We start from the raw sequence: 23,279 nt of genomic DNA, 5'->3' as shown, positions 1-23,279 counted from the left end.
CAACCTATTTTCTGGTGTGTTCCCACAAGAGAAAAACATGAAACACCCAATTCATATAGGACAGTTTCAAATACAACATGTGGGGAAAAAATAATTAGGAGAATATTACATTTTGATCATCAAGCATCGATAGTTTGTTACTAAAAGTGACATTAAAACCAAACAGATCCAAACCACGAATGAACTAAATCCCACCAACTTCTCCAACATTTATGGCACTTTCTTTGCAAATGTCCACATTCAAAATCCTTCCAACTGGCTGTAAATAAACACACATTCTTGAAAGCAGCTTAGTAGCAAAGCAGCAGACAAAATGAACGAACACTATGACAACCCTGCCCCTCCCTCCTATTCCACCCCTCCCACCGTGGCCATGAGAGATCACAAACAACATAAACTCACAATTCACCTGAGTACAATGATTAAGAAATGCACTGAAACACTGCTAAAAAAATTACATTGCCACTTGGCTGATATCCTGAGAAGGTTATGTCAGTGAAATTGGATGAAAATGGCTGCATTTCCATACTTCAAACAGTATAATGAAGAGATTCAGCACAGCTTCAAGATGCTACAAAAACTGCTGATCAAGAAGGCAAGGCTGCTCAGGAGCCTCACGTTCTTGCAGCAAAATGAAATCTACAGTGTGCCATTTCGACCTTGATACAGGAGCCCATCTGTGTTAGCAGACCACAACTTCCAAAACTGCACCTTGCATCAAGTATCTCGGCCTACACTCAGTAGTAGGTGGATGGAAGCTACAGCAAAACAGTACAAGTTTCACCAGCGTCCAGATGCAAGCTGCAGAACACCAACAATAGTAATTTGAGACCCATCATCAATCTGAGCAGGAAGCCATTGGATGAGGCAACAATGTCTGTGTTGCCAAAAGACCTGAATTTAGCACCAGTTGCAAGAACGTTAAACACGTGATCAGCAACAGCATCGAGCAAACCGTCTGTGGGCTCCTCTCTAATACTGCTGAAGAAGTGAGAAGGAAGACCTGGACAGTCCTCGACAAGGCCAAAATGCCCCAAGACCAACATCTCGGTGGCAGAATGCTGGGTAATACAGGCCCTCTGTGAGGACGATACTGTAGTGGGCCTACCAGCAGACAAAGGCAATGCGACGATGTTGTTAACGTCAAATGATCAGTGTCAGAACATTGACACATTGCTACAGGATCACATACAAGCAAATCGAGAAGAATCCACAACATGTGATGCAGAAGACTACCTCACTCTTCAAGAGCTCAGGTCCAGACAACAATACTGTCAGAATGCATCACAGTGGCTGTATGACCTTCCAAAAACACACAACATGGGAATCCCACTAGATATGAAAGCAAACACAATAAATTTGCCAACATATGGCATAGCCAAACATTTGCCACAACTGTTGAAACTTGTGGGTCATTGTTCATATTGACTCAAGAACTAGACAGCAATCAAACAACAGAAAATCCAGGATGGAACGTAACAATATTATGAGAAGAAAGTTGCTACTCACCATATAGTGGAGATGGTGAGTCGCAGATAGGCACAACAAAAAGACTCTCACAATTATAGCTTTTGGCCATTACAGCCTTCATCAACAATTTAAAAATAAAGAAACACCCCCCCACACACACACACACCTGCAGTCCCAGGAAACTGAAACCACACTACGAGCAGCAGCATCAGTGCATGATGGGAGTGGCAACTGGGTGGGGGTAAGGAGGAGGCTGGAGTGGGGAGGGAGAAGAATAGTATGGTGGGGGGTGGCAAACAGTGAAGTGTTGCAAATTAAACGGAGTGCAGGGGAGAGATTGGGAGGGGAGAGGAGGGGGGTTGGCGGGAAGTAGCGGAAAAGGAGAGAAGTAAAAAGACTGGGTGTGGCAGCGGAATGACAGCTGCGCAGTGCTGGAAAGGGAACATGGAAGGGGCTGGATGGGTGAGGACAGTGACTAACGAAGGTTGAGGCCAGGAGGGTTTGGTAACATTGGATGTATCGCAAGGAAAATTCCCACCTGCACAGTTCAGAAAAGCTGGTGTTGGTGGGAAGGATCCACATGGTACAGGCTGTGAAGCAGTCTTTGAAATAAAGGATATCATGTTTGGCATCGTGTTCAGCAACAGGGTGGTACACTTGTTTCTTGGCCACGGTTTGTCAGTGGCCATTCATGCAGACACACAGCTTGATGGTTGTCATGCCTACACAGAAGGTAGCACAGTGGCTGCAGCTTAGCTTGTAAATCACATGACTGGTTTCACAGGTAGCCCTGCCTTTGATGGGATAGTTCATGACTGGACTGGAGTAGGACGTATGGGATAGGTTTTGCATCTAGGTCTATTACAGGAGTATGAGCCATGAGGTAAGGGGTTGGGAGCAGGTCCCTTACTTAATGGCTCATACCCCTGTAATGGCAGCATACTTATACAACACTCTTGAAAGCTTCCCAAGGTACTGACGTGTTTCTGAGATGGCAAAAAAAAAAGTTGGAAAAAATGAAGAAGGAGGTAACGATGAAACCAGCTATAAAAGAACAGCAAAGTGCCACTGGTGGTGCGAAAAAAGAGCCAAAACCAGCCAAGTTATGTTCTCTGACAAGATATAAGTGTTCCACATCATATTAACAAGTTCTGAGCTATTGTAAGAGGTGTCCAACCAGACTCTGGGAAGACAATATTGCCTAACCATTAGAGAAGACTATACAACTCACACTATTGGATAAAATGGAGAACTAAGTTCACTGCTTGGAGGTCATCAATTCAAATTGAGATTAATGAGTAGGTTAGCTTCAGAGTTTTTCCTATTGCAGTAACAGTGGGGCACTCTATCAAAATGTATGACACTGGTAAAGAGGCAACACACGCAATAGTAATAACATAGGGCAGCTTGTTTAAGAATGTACTCCTGGGCAATTCCCATGTGGTCAATGTGGAGTCAGCTAAGAACTGTAGATACTGGGTGGGACATTCTACATGAAGATGGTTGTAGAACATTTTACAGTACATAGATATCTTGCAGAAACAGCAACATTCTTCACAACAATGGGAGTCAATGGGTCAGTACTGCTTGTAAGTCAGGGCACATTACATGAATTTCAATTGTCCTTGTCAGGCACAGCTCATAGTTTCCAGACTGGTGAACACTGGAAAATTTATCGCTCAGACCTTTCTTTCCATTTCATAATGAGCTACTAAATAACAACAGAAGCTAACTCCAAGATCAAATCCATCATCACATTTCCTTACTGTTTACCACAACAAATCATAGTAAAAGATGTGTCTTGGAGAGATCTTTAATGCACTGTACGTTAGCTTTATTGCAAGCTTAATGTTTTTGGTATTTTCATTTCTAAACTTCAGACAGTTAATGTTTTCTGCATTCAAACCACAGCATTTATGAGTTTGCTTGACAAAACAGCGATATTGCTGAGACATCACAGATCCTGTGCTGTGATTGGCTGACATGCACAACCAGAGCAAATCGCCATGGTAGTTTACACACCATATTAGTCGTATTTTTACTTGTGTATTACAAAAATATGCCTTTTAAGTGATAAACTGCACTCAACCACTCAGCTGCATTTTGTGCATTTCTCTGTTAAAATTGCTTGTATAACCTTGACTGTTTTTGTTCTTGATTCATGTTTACTTTGGGTCTGGGTGCACCAACTTCCTTCACTTTCATCTTAACCACATGTTTCAAAATTTTACCTAATAAATTGCACAATGAATTCACGTTGTGTTGGTTTCAAATTTGTGTATGCTGCTATTATTCACAAGAAAGCAAAACTCACAGAAGTCACGCGTAGCACACTCAGAAAAAGAAACTTGCTAATAATGCACGTTACCTGCAGTCTGCAAGCAAGGAAACTAAAGTAACAGAATACACTTCGCACAGGGGTTATATTTCTTGCTGTTTTTCCTCAAATCACTCGTGAAATTATGACTAGGTGGTGATACTTATGTTACCGTACTCTAGTGCAGTCTGGCGGGACATTTGCAAACTTATTCCCAAGGTAGATAGACCAGCCAATGGCAGAAAAAAAACCTGTCTAAAACAGTATCGTAACATTGATTAATGATGCATCAAAGCATAACAGATAGATACAGAGACAGGGATTTGACAGTGAATTTTCAGCAACTCTGTTCATTCCCTTTTGATGAAAGCAGTGGAACATGAAAATTGTGTGCAGGTTGGTAGGACACCCTTAGGCTGAAACACCAGAGCATTCGGGACACCTATAAGAGCCGTATTCCAAGGAAGCCATGCCCCTAAACCACTGCTACACAGAGCTAAGTGGCTTTCAAGGCACAGCCTTAAGACTAGCTACTACCCATTTGATAATCATCATTTGGTATCACATATCAACAGTTCCAAAATGATGACCTGCATTATTTAAATTTGCGTGGGAATATGTGAAATGCGATCTGATAATTTAAATTTGGTGGAACACTCTACATCTACATCCATACTCCGCAAGCCACCTGAGGGTGTGTGGCGGAGGGTACTTTGAGTACCTCTATCGGTTCTCACTTCTATTCCAGTCTCATATTGTTCATGGAAAGAAAGACTGTCAGTATGCCTCTGTGTGGACTCTAATCTCTGATTTTATCCTCATGGTCTCTCCACGAGATACACGTAGGAGGTAGCAATATACTGCTTGACCCCTCGGTGAAGATACATTCTCAAAACTTCAACAAAAGCCCTTACCGAGAGTCTCTCCTGCAGAGTCTTCCACTGGTGTTTAGCTATCATCTCCGTAGCGATTTTGTGATTACTAAATGATCCTGTAACAAAGTGCACTGCACTCCGTTGGGTCTTCTCTCTCTCTCTCTCTCTCTCTCTCTCTCTCTCTCTTCTATCAACCCTATCTGGTACGGATCCCACACTGGTGATCAGTATTCAAGCAGTGGGCGAACAAGTGTACTGTAACCTACTTACTTTGTTTTTGGATTGCATTTCCTTAGGATTCTTCCAATGAATCTCAGTCTGGCATTAGCTTTACCAGCGATTAACTTTATATGATCATTCCATTTTAAATCAACTCCTAATGCCTACTCCCAGATAATTTATGGATTAACTGCTTCCAGTTGCTGACCTGCAATATTGTAGCTAAACGATAAAGGATCTTTCTTTCTTTCTATGTATTCACAGCACATTACACTTGGCTACATTGAGATTCAATTGCCATTCCCTGCACCATGCATCAATTCATTGCAGATCCTCCTGCATTTCAGTACAATTTTCCATTGTTACAACCTCTCGATATACTACAGTATCATCCAAAAAAAGTCTCAGTGAACTTCCGATGTCATCCACAAGGTCATTTATGTATATTGTGAATAGCAATGGTCCTACGACACTCTCCTGCAGCACACCTGAAATCACTCTTACTTTGGATGACTGCTCTCCATTGAGAGCCTCCTTGGCCAAATGATCTAATAGTTTGTTTACAGGGTTATGCTCCATAGTTGTGGGTATGGTGGACCCAAAGACTTTGGTGGTCAGGAAGGAGGTCTTGAATGTCTCAGGGATGGTAGTGAGTTATGGTGTGCTCAGAGTCACTTCTGTAAGTCTCATGTGAGCATGTGTTATTATATCAAAAAGCTCATGATCAGAATAAAAGGACAGATAAATACTCTAGACTCTTCTTTTATGGAGGTGAAAGGTGGGAGGGTAACTTTCAGATGCTGTGGTTTAGGAAAAGTGTATTGCTAGTTTTAGCAGCAATGATGAGTCAGACTCAGTAACATTATCCTAACTGATGCCTAGGTTACTAGAGGACAGCCATCGTCCACAAATATTGCATACTTTGTACATATTTGAGGAGGGGGCGGTGACAGTCCCTACAGTGGTTACAAATATTTCCCAATACTCTTTCTTGTGGATTAAAAATAGAGTGTGGGTATGGACTCACAGACTTTTCAAGGTGATAAGTGTATCTCTCAATGAATGTTGCTCATGTTGCTGGAGAGCCTGTCTATGATTTTTGATGCTGATGGCTATTTCACGGTTTCATTAGAGTATGGGTTTCTTGCAGTGAAATCCTGAAGAAAGAGAGGTTTCTGCTTTTGCCAGTTGTGATATCACAGTATTGGTCTCTCACAGGATAACTTCACTTCACCCTTGGGAGGGAAGACCAGGATTTAAGAAAAAGTCATTGCCATTCTTTAAATTCAAGATTGGTGAGCATTTTTGATGGGTTTCAGAATGGCAGAGATAAACCATCAGAAAGTGGTCACTGTTGCATACATTGGCAAGCACCTTCCAAAAGGTTGGTGGGAGAAAGCCAAGATTGCAGATAAATATTGATAGCTGAGACAGAGCCATATGCAAAGTTAACATGGAAGACCTAGAGCTAGAGATTATAATTTTAAAAACACTTTTTCTAGTAGACCACACCACTGAGAAATTTTGAAACTGTCCCACAAACTCTTGTGGGCATTAACATCGCCCATGATGAGGAGCGGTGGAGATAGCAGAAAGATCAAATCTATAATCATCTAATACATGACCTCCCCATCTGGACGTACATAAATATTACAAAATGTAAAATCTATGTTTGTTTATATACGTTCAGCTATCACTCTCGTAGAAGTACTGAGTGTAATCTGTTAACTAAAACTAGTTTTGTGGCCTCAAATCATTTCCCTCCTGGGGTCAGCTTGGGTTCTGTAATAGGCATTGTAATGTCGGAGAATGTAAGACTATTGTAAAATTTAAACTTTCACAGCCAGAAAGGTTAAAATTACTGAAATTCTCCAGGCTGTTAGGTGTTTTCTTCCAGAGCACATTAATTAACATGTGGTGGCATAAGCTGGCACCAGCACACCGTGCGGCATAGCGGTCACAAGAAGATCGATTGGGGCCAACGACAGACAGACGTGCTAAAAACGCCATCTTGGCTGCCAGTACTTAGGATCACTGCAGTGGACTGGAGAGCCAGTTAGTTAGTTTGTCCCAGTTAGTTCGAGTAAATCTGAACCTGTTGCACTTAGTGAGTTCCAGAGTGTCACAAAGTCAGAGCCACAGATTTGACCTCTAGCACAGAGGCAGGCAGCATATAGCAACCTTATAGTAAACATTGCAGACTACTTCTTCACTAGCAGAGAGCTTTTACCACAGCACATGGAAGCTTAAGTTAAGTAGCTCTTAGTTTATGTTAATAAAGAACCTAGTTAATAATTGCATGCAGTTCATGTTATAGAATGAAGATACCAACCACCAACCCACATACTGCCTTGCTTCCCATGGTACAGCTCTACAGAGAGAATTAAATGACAAAAAGTGGCTAACAAGGATCTAACATAACAGATCTGAGACGACCACAGCATAATAGACTGGAGGATTTTAGTAATGTTACTAGGAGAGTAGTCTGTTGGGAATCAGGTTTCCTTCACAGCTACACCAACTTTAATTAGGTGAAGGAAATATCTGTTGCTCTTCCATGGGGTAATTTTCTATTTTTTAGGGGGGAGACAGAGGGAAAGAGGTGAACATTTCTACCAGAGTCTATCTTTCCCTTTGATTTCTTCTTTTTCTTCTGGGTTATAGTTCCAGTTGGGTAATGTCTCAGTGGGTTTCTGAAACTGGAGATGAACCATCCACTGCCATTGCCAGGGTCTATCACACACACACACACACACACACACACACACACACACACACACACACACACACACACGTGAATCAGAATGACTTGCACCTTTGTTGCAACATGTGCAGGAAAAATAGCAATAAGATGTAAGTGCAAGGGATGGAAGAAGGACCAAAATCGAAAACCCTGGGCAAGCACACTCTACATCAAATATGTTAACACTGTTTATGGGCTGGAGGGTAAGACTGCATTCACAGTGTGCCTCAGGTGGGGATGGCATGTACCGGACCAGCCTGTGCCTACCCAGCTCAAGTTGCCATCCTGGAGGTTCACACTGCATGTCAGGCTCTGAAGACAAGAAATGGGGAAATCCATTTCCTGATTTTTCTTATTGTAAAAGCTCTTGGCACTGTGTAAGACTATGCCACATCATTTTATGAACTTACTTTTTACTTAAAAGCTTTACTTTCCTCACAAAACAAGAAAGCACCTACTTTTCATTTCACATGATTTTTTCCATTCCATAATGTTTCTTAATTGATTTGGAAAAAATATGTAGTTAAAAAAAAATCTGATTTTTGTGCCCATGGTAGTGTAGCATCTCAGCTTTTTAAGAACACATTTACCTTTTCGTAATTCGTAACAGTCATTGTAAAATGACACTATTTGTCTTGCAGTGAAAAAGTTTGATAGGAGGAAGCTTATACATTAGTGTGAGTGAAATGTAGCTAAGAGTACAAAAAAGTTTTTGAAATGGTAGTGACACCGATGTCTCGTCTTTCACAAGACAAAGCGAATTACTGATTGGCATCAATGCTGCAATCGCAAGCCTACAGAGTTCACATGAGTTTAGTATGGTTTAGTGTAGTGTAAAACAGTGCAGGGTAGAAAATCAATGCAGGCCTAGTGTCAACAATACGTGTTATTTTAATACTCAATGTCTAGAAAAATCCAAATGTATATGAATTTTTAACTCGGTGGCATCTGATTTTACTGGACAATCATCTGCTATGGTTCTACAATGCACCACATTTTATATTGCAAAAGGCAAACAACTATTTACTGTGTCTCGTCATACAATGAGTAGAATGTACATTTCATCTTTGGAAGTAGAAGAGAGGAACAAATTAATTTAATACAACTCTCTCCTGTAAGTGGACTGTAATAACAGCTTGCAACATTCTACTTAATTCCTTCCTAATTGGAGATGAAAAACAGCAGATGTTAAAAATATAATCACATTTACAGGTGTTTCTATGTCTAAGTTTGACTAATATGCAAGATGTTCAGTTTTGATATTTTTGCTTTTGTAGTTTTTGGAAACTGTAAATAATTAGTTGCTTTAGATTGACCCTGACTCCACTTTCAGGCCTCTTGAAAGGCACAGAAGAGTTGTGTAAACCAACACTATAGGTGACCACCAATAAAATGTTGGTTCTACTATGTTCATTATTAACCAGTTATTAGCCACTGTGTTATGTCTATTATTTTACAAGTATTGTGTGATTTTTCTTTCGAAAAATACATGAGTATATAGTGTACAAACCGCCAGCAACTGTCATAATTTTCTCCTTTTTCTTGTCGATACTTTCTAATACGCAAATTATTTTTTAAGTGCCAAAATTTACTAGAGTAGATAAAATGTCTACAGAACAATGCACTGTACAATGTCCTTGCAGTGAGACAGTTGCAATTCCTGAAATCCATCACTCATGGCCACTGGCCTGCCAAGGAGTATCACTGCCCTGGATCCTCCTCGGATAAACCACGAAAATCCACTCCATTATGCGACACACAAACAGACCTAGCCTGCAGGCAGGTCGGTGAGACTAGATCTGATGGGCAGGGCTTGCACATTAGTGGGAAACAATGGACTTCAGATCGGCAGGCCCAGTCTGTTAGAGATACCCGCAGAAATGGCCTGCGGTTTTGGCTCCTTGTGGATGTCCACTCATGTGGCCAGCTATTCAAGTGTCACAGACACCATGTTGATGAAATGAGACCACAGTGATCAATCCATGCAACAGATAACTTGCACAAATACTCTGAGAATCAATTTGCTACTGACTGACGCATTGGATCCTCATGGAGTTCAAACCAGTTTAAAGGACGAGACATGTGTCACTTTCTGTTTCTTTTTCTGTTTGGTTTTCCCCTCCTTGGTGGGCTTATCCCCTGTAGCAAGGGGTCCTCACTCTTTAGCAGCTGAAGGTCAAAGATGCCAAAGGTGTAGCCAAAAGTGTTTCACCGCTATCCAGTTAGTGCCATCTTATGTAATACTGCTTTCGATGCTCTGCTGGTTTTCTTTTCATATTATTGTGACTCGTCAAATTGTGAAGCACATAAGAAATATGGTGTTAATGGACTCACCCCATGAATATCGAGTGACATTCAGGAGACATTTTTCCTTACACGAGGAACTAAAAAGCATCCCTAAAAACCTTTTATTCGTATTGTAGAATGAGCAATAGTATTTGAGTATCACTGAAGAACATTCAAGACAAAAAATTCAAAACAGAACATATTTTCACAGAAGTATAATGCAAGAAGCAGAGTTGTCTATGATGGTGAAGTAAGTTGAATTAGTGCACTGTCATTGTTTTGAAGGAAAGCTGTTCTGAACTCAATGCGCCCAATTCATTCTAGACAAGCTTTACAAACATTTGCCCCTGAAGAGAAAGTAAGTTTATTGCACTCCTCAGACTTATTGGGACATGGTAAGTATCATCGTTTTAGGTGATGCCTTGCTGTGTTTTCATAGCAGCTAATTTTTTCTTTTCAACTGTTACAAAATATTCAACATCTTCACACTACTTTCCATCTTTCTCCTTCGTGATGCTGTACTTTACAATGTACTACCATCTGTTGGCTATGCTTTACCCTCCATGTATATCATCGTGCTTAGCAAGTGCGATAGCACACAAAGGGAGAAGTAATTTGATATATACATAGGTTGGAACTTAAATAGAGGCAACACTGCTTGAAGACACTGCAATGGAATCTACTAGTGTCACTGACAGCACACGTTGTTGACATACCTACCTTACCTCCGAGCAAATGTTCTCGCCCATCCCCATGTGCACAGTTGAGGGAAACACAGTCACTTGTGAGCAAGCAGTCTAAAGTAACGGTGTTACTATGTTTTCGAAACAGGAACAACGGAGTTGGATCAAGATTGAATGTGCCAGAGGTCATACAGCACAACAGTGTCATCAAGGTCTTCAAGAGGAATGCGGGGAATCGGCATTGCCGTACAGAAAAGTGGCACATTGGGTGAAGGCCTACAACAAAGGTCGGCAAACTGTAGCAGACACGCATCGGGCAGTTTGTCCTAGCATCTCTGAAGAACAAGTGCATGCTGTTGCCACGTTAGTGGGCACTGAGCGACACCATAAGATTTGTGAGCTCGCCCAAGAAACTAGATTAGTGCATACAACTGTGCTTCACATCCTGAAGAAATGCCTGGACATGCGAAAAATTGAATCACGATGGGTTCCGCATGACTTGACAGAAATGAAAAAGTGGATGCATTAAGACACTGCTCAGACGCACTTGGAGCACTATGAGCATGAAGGAGAGGCTTTCTTACACAGTATCTTAACACTGGATGACACAAGGGCCACATCGTATGAGCCAAAACTGAAATGTCAATCTAACAAATGGCATCATTATGGGTCGCCGCAAAAGTCAAAAGTGCATCAGAGCCCTAGTATGGTGAAAGTTATGGTGATTCTCATGTACAACTGACGGTGTTACCCTAACACATTATGTTCCTCCACAACAGACCATCAATGCACAGAATTACTGTTTGTTTTTGGAGCATAACCTACGACCAGCTTTGCAAAAGCAGCAGCGATGCTTTTTGTGAAAACCACCTATCATTTTGCACGACAATCTGCAGGCGGGGCTGCTCTTTTTGGACGATGGAACTGGGAAGTACTGTACCATCCACCAAAGTCCTTGTGACTGATTTGATTCCAAAGATGAAGGAACCACTTCGTGGCATTCACTTCAGAACTGTTCCAGAGATTCGACAGGCAGCAGACCACTCCATTTGCACTAACAACAGAACAGGCTCTGTTAGCGGTATACTATGCCTTCCACATCGCAGGTAACAGGTTCTGCACAATGCTGGTGACTACTTTGAAGGACAGTAACAGATGCAAACATGTAACTCTTTCGTATGGTTGGAATAAATAGTTGCTACTATTTAACCCAGCCCTCGTAAATAATACATGCAATTGTTCCGCCACTGAGATGTTAAGGAATTTGTCCTTTAATTGAAATAAAATGAGAAAAAGAAAATACAAAGTGTTTTTCATTCCAAATAAGAGTAATTGACAGAAGCAATACAGTGACAAAGACTAATTAACATTTGGCGTGACAACATTAAAAAAAAACAGAGACAGAAATCATCTGATACATATAATGCAGTCGCTGAAGTGTAGCTCCACCAGCTTGCGGTGGTCGCCAGCAAGCAGTGGAAATATTAAACAATGCCAGCATGGCATGGGCCAGCTCTCACTGTGCCAGAACACGGTCCGGCTGCCAGTGCAAAAACCATAATGCAAAACAATGGGTTCGATGTCCAGGTGCAGCATGGCCCAGCACCGCTTGGCTCAGTCCAGTGCAGCGCGCAGGGTAAACACACCCTAGCCCAAGAAGAAGAACTACCACAATGGCATTGTGCTCATCACATGTGTGTTCATGAAAGATCCATATGCCCCTTGAAGAGAGGAATGCATTATTGCTAGATGATTGCAAGCAAATGCTGAAAAAGGACTGGAGAGGTTTAGGGAAAGGGGTAAAGCTAAGAAAAGTCACCCGTGACCTGGGACCTTTCTCCTCATCCCATCCAGTAAGCCTCCTCTGACCTGGGGTTCTGGGTGACTTTTCCAAACTCTTCCCTTTTTTTCTAAAAGTCTCAAGTCCTTTCCCTTCAACCCTATTCCTTCCCCTTCAACCCTTATACCACTAGATGGAGCCACTGGTTCCGAAAGCTTGCATACGTAAAAAAATTTATGTGTGTGTTCTGCTGCCGCCACTTGGTGAATAGATTTTTTATCTATTCAGTTATATTGTCAATACAACAATGAAACAAACAATTTTTTACACAAACATTTAATTGGATGGATGACCGAAAGGCGTATGTTAGTGAAGGTCTATGCCAGCTGTCTGACACCTACATACAGTGTCTACCATCAAGATCCCATCCCTATGATTCAAACTGACCTGCAGTTGCTCCTTAAAACCTCAGGCCCTCACAATGAGTAATCCCTCAATCCATAGGGATGGGATCTTTATGGCAGACGCTGTGTATAGAGGTGTCACACAGCTGGTGCAGACCTTCACAAACAAACTCCTTTTGGTCAAGTACCACAGTGGTAGATCCTTTGTCTGCTGGAAAAATAATGGTGGGGACTTCAGCTATATGGACTCTTGGTGAGGCTGACCTGTTAAAATTCCTATAATCTCTAAATATCTTCTCCCAATTAAATTTCACATGGTCCTATTCCAAATCCCATGCCACTTTCCTTGATGTTGATCCTGTCCTCACCAAAGGCCAGCTACACACTTCTGTCCACATTAAACCCACTAACAAACAACAGTACTTATATTCTGACAGTTGCTATCCTTTCAGTGTCAAATGTTTCCTCCCACACAGGCTTGGCATTCAAGGCAAACATATTTGTGCAGATGCACATTCTTTTCACCAATACATCACAATTCTCGCCTCAGCCTTCACTGGCTGTAATTACCCCACTAGCCTAGTTCAAAAGCAAATTTCCTAGGCCATCATATCCAATCTTGGTACTGCTGATCCCTCCAAAAAAACAACTTCTGAGCATGGCCTTGGTCACTCAGTATGGTCTGGAATGTACTAATCAGCTACTTTGATGAGGCCATTACTTCCTAAAATCATGCCCTGAAATGAGATCCATTCTGTCTAAGATTTCCCACCACACCTAGAGTAGCTTTTTGTCACCCTTCCAATCTCCTCAATATTCTTGTCAGACCCTATGCTCCTTCTGCATCCATCTCCCTACCCAATGGCTGCTACCCCTGTGACCATCCCCACTGTAAGACTTGCCCTACATACCCTTCTACCACCACCTATGCCACCTCTGTAACTAGCAAAACACACACTACCAAAGGGAAAGCCACCTGTGAAACTACACGTCATATACCAGCTGTTACATAAACACTGTTCGGCCTTTTACATTGGCACGACTACCATCAAATTATCAGCTAGGATGAATGGGCATAGGCAGAGGGTGTATACTGGCTACACGCAATATCCTGTTGCAGAGCATACTCTACAACATGACAACTGTGACCTCAGTGCCAGTTTCACCGCACACACCATCTGCATTTTTCCCCCAGACACCAGTTTCTCGGAACTCCGGAGGTGGGAACTAGCACTTCAACATTTCCTTGGTTCTAGCCAACCACCTGGCCTTAATTTATGTAAATTTATTTTGTCTCAACATTCCTTCACAGCAACTACTCTTTTCATCACTCTGTTTTAGTTTTGTACCTTTTTCATTGGCTTACCTGATTATTTTTCACTGTCCACCTCTGTTACGTAAAATACACTTAGCTTTTCACTATTATTAACTCATGCATGATGTTTAAGCAGTACTCTATGTCTAGCATATCACCCTTTCTTCCACCTTTAAGCTCTCAGGTTTTCAAATCTCATCTGGTGCAGTCCCCAGCAATCAGTTTTTCCTTCTCATCCTGTCTGGTAAGTCTCCCAAGACCCAAAGTTCTGGGTGACTTTCCCGATATCTACACCTTTTCTTAGACCTCTCCAGTCCTTTCTTTTCGTTCACCCATCTTCCTTCACCTTCAATCCTTCTGCCAGAAGAAGGAGCCACTGGTTCTAAAATCTCGACTAATTATAACCTCCTTTTATGTGTGTGTTCTGCCACTGCTTGATTTATGTATCCAATTACATTATTTTGTCAATTACATTGTCAAAGAATCTAATAGTTTACAATTGAGAAATCATACATAAGCTTCTGAAACCTGCCACAGTGTTTAAATATCTAGGAGTTCTCATTCCAAAGCTACATAGCATTGAGAAACATATGATATCAGTAGCAGGAAAGGCAAATAAACAACTTACATATGTTGGGAGAGTTCTGGTTAAGTTTGGGGCATTTGCAAAGAAAGTGAGACCTGAGGAAGTGAGACCTATTCTACAATATTGTTCTAGTGCTTACAATCTTATGAAGTGGATATAACAGTGGACTTTGGATAAATTCAGTGAAATGCTGATACGTTCAGAACAGATCAGCACAACCCATACAACCGTGTTATGGAGATGCTCAGGAAAGTTGAATGACAATCCCAGGCTAAAAGTAACAAGATTCACATGAAAACCTGCTGATAAAATATAGAGACATAATATTACATAAAGGTTGGGAAACAGTTCTGCTGTTTCTGTCATATACTGCACAGAGAGTGTAATCATATTCCTATTTATCATATTTCTATCTTCTCCAATGAACAGCCTTAAGATAGTAGTTTTTGTGTTGGTACTGGTACTGCATGGAAAAAGGTATTAAGAAAGATGAGTTACAATAATTATGTTTGATTTCCATTGAAATGAATCTGTAAAGACAAAAGGAATGTTATCTCTCAAAGTATGTAAACTGCCAGTTGCACCTCAACAGAAATTGCTAGAAATCCAAAAGACAATGCCAATGTAATAAAATCACTTTTGGGACCATTGGACCTACTAGGTAATCAGCCAGCAGAAAAGGCAGGAAGGATAAGGTGTACGGCTGATAAGTAGTAGTAATATGAATGTTGTAGACTTTTTTACATGATCACAAAAGCAATGTACACCAACGCTGGGGCCAAAAAGGTAAGTGACAGTAAGGCCACAAATGTGAGTTGTGGCATCTGCAGTTGTCACTGTGACAGCTAAGGCCATCACAACATAGTACATATGACAATGCAGTTGAATGACCTTAACATAAACACACAGTACTTCAATCAGTGGTGACTAAGCTAGGTACAGCCTTTGTGAACACAAGTGGTTCTTTGTTGTCAAACGTGATCAACATGTATGTCTACAACAAACACACAGAATAAGAGTTTTGAAATAATGTAGCTAGAAAAATGTGAAGATTTTATTCCACAAACAGTTAAAGACCAACTTGCCGAGGACAGTTAGGCTTAAAGAGAGCTTGTAAAAAAATTGGCACTGAAACTTGGGGAAGGCCACCCAATATATCTCGTATATGCTCCTACTATTTTTTTTATTTATTTTATTTTCACCGCCATGCTTACCTTCGTCTGTCTATTGTTGTTTTGCCTGCTTCTCATATCCAGATACTAATAAATACAAAACATACTGTAATAAATGACACAATACACACCTTAGTGTACGCTGATGTTCTTTATCAACGTCCAAACTGGAAATTAAATTAAAATCTTCCTCAGACAGTAGTCTGCTTTGTGTGATGATGTCTACGACTTCATGAATTGTGGTAAAATCCTAAAAAACAACAGAAATGACAGTAACAATACTAACATTTATCATAACAACAACATAACTTGAGTGTTGTTAAATACGCAAAAGATAACATACTTAGAGCTAACTGGCATAGGCTCGGTACAAAGCTTCACTATCAGACTGGAAGCCTTGGACCTACGAGTACCTTAACACATATGAAATTGGAAGGAAGACCGAGTAAATCTCCCATCAATGAGTGTCATTACTGATGGACAGTGCTGGTCACAGCAAAAGTTCCACAGGTAGAAGTTTCATATTATTTCAGCGTGGTTGGAAAGAATGGTTAACACAGAAGAGAGACAAGTTTGATTTGCCTGAATACGGCTACACAACTAAAATTGCACACTATTGATGACTATAAAATAAAAAGATACATACAGAAGTTGAGGAGTTGGCAACTTGAAATCATTGCTGAACATGAAGGTTGTGATAATTAACAGAAAAGATGCTAGGAAGAACTGTGGATCAATACCCAGACTTCAGATTTGCAGTTGTCACTAACCTAAGGATCTATCTGGTGACACCATTCTACACAATGAAACATAATTTATTTCTGAATTCGAAATGTAATAGTATTCTTAGAGAAAATCATTATCTATGTGGTACTGTGCACCACACCATACTGCTCCAAACAATATGAATGCACGCCCTCTCTTCACTGTCAAATAAGCACCTCAATTGTTTTTTTCACAGTCTTCTGTTTTTCTCTGATTAGCCAGCCTCCGAGTTGCTCATTGCTTCCTACAGCAATAACAGAGATCACCTGTGGGAGCACATTACTTGGAAATTCCGAATTACTCATCAGTCCACCTGATCTCCTGACCAGATCTAGAGATGGTATACAGACTTGCATTGGACAAAGACGGGCTGAAAAATTTACATCTATTTCTATATACATATTCCCCTCAAGCCAATATACAGTGCTCAGCTAATAGTACTAATGTACTAATACTACAATGTTAGTGACTTCCAGTCTTCGCATATGGAGAGGGGAAAGAAGAAAGTCTATATGCCTCAATTCAGCTCCTAATCTCTCATCTTATTTTCATGGTCTCTATACATTAAATGCAATAGAAGCACCAGTCCTCACCACATATTAGTTCTCTAAATTTACTCAACTATGTTTCATGAGAACGACATTGCCTTTCTTCAAAAGATTCCCATTAAGTTCTCCTAGTATCTTTGCTACACTTTCTTATGAACTATACTGACTACTTATGAACTTAGCAACGTGTTACCAAATTCACTGGAGATCTGCACTAGCATTATGTGTTTTTATCTAATCTAAGAGCCTCAACAAATCTATGGCTTTCATTCACCTTCTCTACAACTTATTGATTTCATATACTGGCATATTTCATACTTCTCTGTACTGTTCCCCTGTGCCCAGATATTAGAAAAATGTACACAGGTTCTACAAATTAACCAGTAATCTTTTAACTACATACTAACAGCTTTTCAAAGTAATTGCCTCAACAGTTACCTGACATTCTTTAGGGAAACCTCAGAAAACTTAAGTCTAAGTAGGACATATGTGTCACAGGTTAAATGAATCAATTTGAGGTATCTCTGTGTGCAACTGAATAAATGAAATTGTTGGTGGAAAAGTATGTGTATAAAGGTTGTGTGCTGTGCGGATGGTGTCTTATACTGCCTCAAGCAGAAGTATAGCTTCAACAAAAGTAAAGCACACATGTTGTATAAGTTCAACATACTGCCAATGAAGATAATATGTAATAAATTGAGGAGAAATTTGTACAGAAAAACAAATTTCATCTATTCAGTTGATGAGAAATGTAATTTCAAAATCATTAACACAGTGTTACTAGCTAGTGGGGATGCTGAGAATTGTTTGAAGTAGTTGTACTTGCATTTCTACATATTGAGTTACACCTGCTGCTGGTGCAGTATATGTCTCATGTCTGACACAAAACCAACCAGACTGATGATGCAAATCTATATACTTGCCAAATAAGTTCAGTTAGTAGTGCTTCCCTTCAAAGTCAGACACATTTGCCTACAGGACAGTGTTGTCCACTCCTCCTACTGCAGAAAATATTTCTGCATGTGATTTTCCTTCAGGCTGTGCAGGGACCGAGTAGTTTTTGTCTTCTGATAGAGTGCAGGCTCATCTGTGGTATACTACATGTCTACTGCCACTGAGTAGTTAGATTTTCGTGACAATGGTCACAGCATAAAAATGTAGTTAAAGCTCAAAAACAGTCGTGCACTTATATGTCATGACATTTCCTTAGCAATGCAAGCAGTCTCACTATGTTTGTGTTGAGATAATCATCATCAGAAACTAAAGGCAACAATTTGTGGAGGAAGCATGTGACTTTTTTAAAAATAAATTCACCACTGACTTTAAATTTTGAAAATTATAAGTAATGACTGATTAGAGATTTTTCTGAATTTCAATTAATACTCATAGAACATTGACAGTTATGCTTAACCTAAATTTTCAAATTCAAATTGCACTTCACAAATTTTATGCTAAAGCAATGACACTGCATCTACCATATGTTTTACTGCATATAAAGTAATGTTAGTTGCCACTGAAAGTGCAGAAAAGCTTACCAGTCTGTTTATTCCCCACCAGTTTGAAGTAATATACTTCCTCACATCAATTTTATGCCACAGGGACTGAAATACAAAAAAAATCTCTAAGAGACTCAAGGAACAAGCATAAGTACATTGTTTATTAACAGGAACATATACTAGCTATTTATGAGGCCACAACAAGCACATTTGGTAAAAAATTTAAGTATTTTCGAGCCAAACATTCTTTTCTTGTAATATCTTAAAAAAATTGAGAATCAAAAGGAGAGAAGGAAATTTAATATAGACAACTTTGATAAATAAAAAAGTAAACCACGAAATGGAGAAGGGCTGGATTTCATTTTATAACATGTGTCTTGTCAAGTCTAAAGAGGCATTTTTAAATGTCAAACAGTGTTTCGTTAACCCTTTGTCTGCGGCTGACTGCTACAGCAGTCCAACCACGCCGTGCCCTGGGTGTGGCTGACTGCCAAAGCAGTTCAGTGCTCCCATGCTCCAGGTGGTGCCGACTGCTGTTGAAGTTCTGAGACATTCGCTCTCCTATTGTTTAGCTGCACTTGAATACAGCGGCTGTTTGTTTTCAGTGCTACTGACGGACTCTCGCTACACCTTATCGTTTGCTCTAACTACAACAGATAGTGTTTCAATATGCAGAACACGATTACATTTGGCATTGAGTTCAGCACTTTTTGCGGACTCTCATAACACTTGCATGAGTGATTTGCTTTAGACAAAACAGATGACACTACTGTGATTTCTGTCTAACTGTAATTTCGTGCCTTTCTGCGAGAGACTATTCTTGGTTCAGATATCAGTTGGCTATCATTTACTTATGTTTGCATAGTGAATTTATGTATTGTGACGGCATGTAAAAAGCTCCTAACCTCTGAAGAGATAATACAGATGTTGACGGAGAGTGACTCTGAAGAATTGCTACGCTCATCAATAGACAGCGATTCGGATGAAGAAGATTCTCTTACGAATAGTTTACAATCTACAGATGATGTTGATTCTCATTCATCTCCGTCTGCAATTGCTAGTGCAAAGCCTACAACATAGAGAGGAAGTCCGCAGCTGAGTACTTCTATTCAACACTCATCATCTTCAAATGAAGACGCACAGCAACCCACAAGGACGACAGAAATAAAAAACTGTTAATTCTTGTTTTGAGAGAATGTAGACGTGTATCACTGTTGCAAACATCTATTTGTATACACATTATAATAAAATGCACCTCGCACGAAAATGAAACGAAAATGAAGCGTAAATATTGTAAATATACATCCTCAATTCTTCCAAAGCCAGTCCAAAGACCACAACAAAACAGAAAGCGTGTTGGAAGAATTGCACATGGCAAGCACACCAGAAGCATTCCGCAGCTGGCACAGAGCGAGCGGCGCAACAATGAAGCACATGAGGCACATCCGCCAGTGTTGCGCATAGCTGTCAAAGGGTTAACATGTGACATGTATCACTGTAGCAAGTACATGCAGATGAACATCAACAAGTTAAAAATGTGCATCAAACTTTAGGAATTAGGTGTGTAAAATCATTTCAAACTAAAGACTATTATGAGGGTCACTCTGACAGTACTGAAGAAATTACACAACTTAATGCCATTCCAAAGATATCTTCAAATCATATCAATGACCTCTAATTTACATTGTGTGTACTAGCGTATCTTGTCATATCGCTTGACAAAATTCAATTCCACGGATTCAAAACAATGAAAAAATCACCAACTAGGTATTTTTTGTCATCCACTTCATGCATTTGGTTACGCAGGGGATGAAGTTCTCCTATACAAAAGATTTAGTTTTATAGGAAAATGGTTTGAATCATACTTAACAACAGAAATGCAAAAGATAATACTGAAATAAGGAATATTTTAGTAACCAAGGGTGAATTATCAATGGAGAGTCACACAGATTAACTTTGGATCCATTCTTACTCCTCACATATGTGAATGGCTAGCCACATATTTTGTATCAGGTAGAGTAGTACTTTTATATATAGTAAGGAAAGTTCAGGCAGAATGCAAATCTCAGCAGCAAAGAACATCATTCACTGAGTAACAGAAGAATCCCCCCTCCCTTTCCCCCCTCCTCCGACACACACACACACACACACACACACACACACACACACACTGTGCCAGCTGGACACACAATACTGGGATTGCAATTCAGCACGTGGACAGAGATGAAGGGTTGTATCAGCTGGGGTTGGTAGAGACAGAAAGAAGCAGGAAGTAGGAAGTGGGGTTGGGGACAGATAGCTAACAGTTCAGTGGGAGGCAGCAGGTGTGCATAATAGGAAAGTGGGAGAGAGCGATAACAGCTGCAAGGGTTACACACATGACACAAAAGTATCGGAGCTGCTGAGTTTGTGTGTGGCATGATGCAGATGATGTAGTGGCATGGACTAGGAGGGGGCGATGGGACAGAGAAAAGAGAAACTGTTCGTGAGGAGTGGAGACAGTGGTTAGTGGAGACTGAAGGCAGGAGAATGACGAAGGCAAAGGATGTATTGCAAGGATAGCTACAAACTATATAGTTAAGAAAAGCTGGTGATGGAGGACGGCATGGGTTATGAACCAGCCCCTGAACAGGAGCATCTTGTGCTCAGCAGTGTGGTGCACCAATGGGTGGAAACACTCTTCTTGGCCACAGTATTGTGATAAATGTTTACTCTGGTAGACAGCTGGTTGGTGATAACGTCCTGCGCACAAAACACAGCAGAGCTGGTATATTACAATTCTGCTTTCACATGTGGTCCTGCCTCTGATGAGATAGAATAAGCCTTTGAAAGGACAGGAGTAGGATGTGCTGTGTGGGTGAATCAGGCATATCCTGCACCTAGGTCTTCCATGGGGATATGACTCTTGGGGCAAGGGACTGGAAGTGGCAAGGGACTGGGAGTGTGTGAGGCATAAGGAGAGGCCAGGATGTTGTGTAGGTTGGATGGGTGATGGAATACCACTTTAGGAGGGTTGGGAAGGACCAAGGGTAGCGTGTCCCTCATTTCTAGGCATGACAAGAGTTAAAGTCCTAGTGAAGAACATGGCTCAGCTGCTCCAGTCCAGGCTGGTATTTGGTGATGAGGGTGCACTCCTTTGCACCTGATTCTTGGGGTTTGTGGGAGGACAAGGGATGTGCAAGAATACGGTGTAGGCAATCTGTTTTGCGTATCAGATTTGGAGGGTAGTGCCTGTCTCTGAAGGCTTCTGCAAGCCCTTCAGTATACTGGGCAAGGGCATTCGTGTCACTGTAGATACCCCATACACAGGTGTCAACACGGTATGGGAGCAATTTCTTGGTGTGGAAGGGGTGACAGTTTTCAAAATGCAAGAACTGTTGGTAGCTGGTGGGTTTTATACAGACAGAGGTATGGATGGAGCCATCAAACAAGTGAAGGTCAAAGAGCAGGACAGTGGCACAATGGGTTGTAGAGGACCATGTGAAGCAGATGGGGGAGAAGGTGCTGAAGTTGTGGAGGTATGAGGGAGGATTGGTTGTCTTGGGCCTGGGTCCAGATCAAATATATCCTCAATGAATCAGAAGAAGGTAAGGGGTGTAGGAGGCTACGAAGGCTTCCTCTAAATGGCTCATGAACAGGTTGGCATAGGAGGGTGCCATGTGGGTGCCAATGGCCGTGTCATGGATTTATTTAAATACCTTCCTTTCATAAGAGAAGCTGTGAGTGTGAGGGATGTTGGAGTATAGGGAGGTGGCAGCAACAGTGGCAAGTAGGAATCCTGGTGATAGTAGAGTGAGAATCATGAGAGTCAGGAAAGGAAGTTGTTTGTATCTTTGAAATGAGAGGCAGGACTGCCAACATTTGGTTGGAAGTGTTGATCGACAGGACCAGAGATTCTTTCAGTGGTAGCAGAGAACAAGCTACAATGAGGCACCCAGGTTTGTTGAGTTTGGGAAGCATGTAGAAGGGGGTGTGCAGAAAGGTCATAGGAGAGAGGTTGGGGATAGACTCAGGGAAAATATTCTGTGATGGGTCTATGAATTTGAGCAAGAACTGAAGGTTATGCTGGACTTGTGTGATGGGGTCACAATGGCATAGCTTACAGTCAGATGAGCCAGTTAGTTGGCAGAAGCTTTCCATCTGTAGTCATTGTAATTCATCACAATACTGGTGAAGCAATTGTCTCCAGGAAGTGTAATTAAATCATGGCCTGTTTTGAGGTTGTGAATGGCTATCCTTTCTTCTGTTGAGAGGTTTTCATTCCTGGGAAGGGACCTGGGGGAGGATGGTGAGACCAAGCTGGAGGCAAGGAATTCTTGGGGGGTGGAGGGGGGGAGGGTGCTATGAACTGGTATACAGAAGGTTCAATATTGCACTCAGGTTGGCTTTGGCCAGTGGGATTTGTAGCAAATAAATGTTTCCACTGTAGGGATCAAGAGAAAGAGTCCAACCGTTTTCAACTTGGGTGTGAAATTCGATGTGCTGCTCCTGGACAGGACTGACTCTTTTATAGGACTGAGGATTTTGATGGAAAGGCTGACAATGGTGTTTTAGGTTTCTTTGGATTCTGGATTTTATGGAGTGTTAGGAGGGAGTTTTGGAGGATGCGGCAAATTAAAA

At 41.1% G+C, this 23,279-nt stretch overlaps 1 protein-coding gene across 2 annotated transcripts in view; it reads right to left on the bottom strand.

Annotated features, from left to right (window-relative positions):
* The window catches only part of LOC126266595 (vezatin-like), a 102,169-nt gene that overhangs the window by 45,534 nt on the left and 33,356 nt on the right, over nucleotides 1-23,279 (bottom strand). For both annotated transcript variants that reach the window (XM_049970910.1, XM_049970911.1), the window contains exons 3-4: nucleotides 18,699-18,764; nucleotides 15,982-16,100 (exon numbers count right to left, since the gene is read on the bottom strand). In XM_049970910.1, coding sequence (XP_049826867.1) covers nucleotides 15,982-16,100; nucleotides 18,699-18,764 — 185 coding nt within the window. The remainder of the gene's footprint in view (nucleotides 1-15,981; nucleotides 16,101-18,698; nucleotides 18,765-23,279) is intronic.

Source organism: Schistocerca gregaria, chromosome 4, assembly GCF_023897955.1.
Source record: "Schistocerca gregaria isolate iqSchGreg1 chromosome 4, iqSchGreg1.2, whole genome shotgun sequence".
Lineage (NCBI taxonomy): Eukaryota > Metazoa > Arthropoda > Insecta > Orthoptera > Acrididae > Schistocerca > Schistocerca gregaria.
Note: the sequence above shows the minus strand (reverse complement) of the source record. Positions and strands in the feature narration are given on the sequence as shown.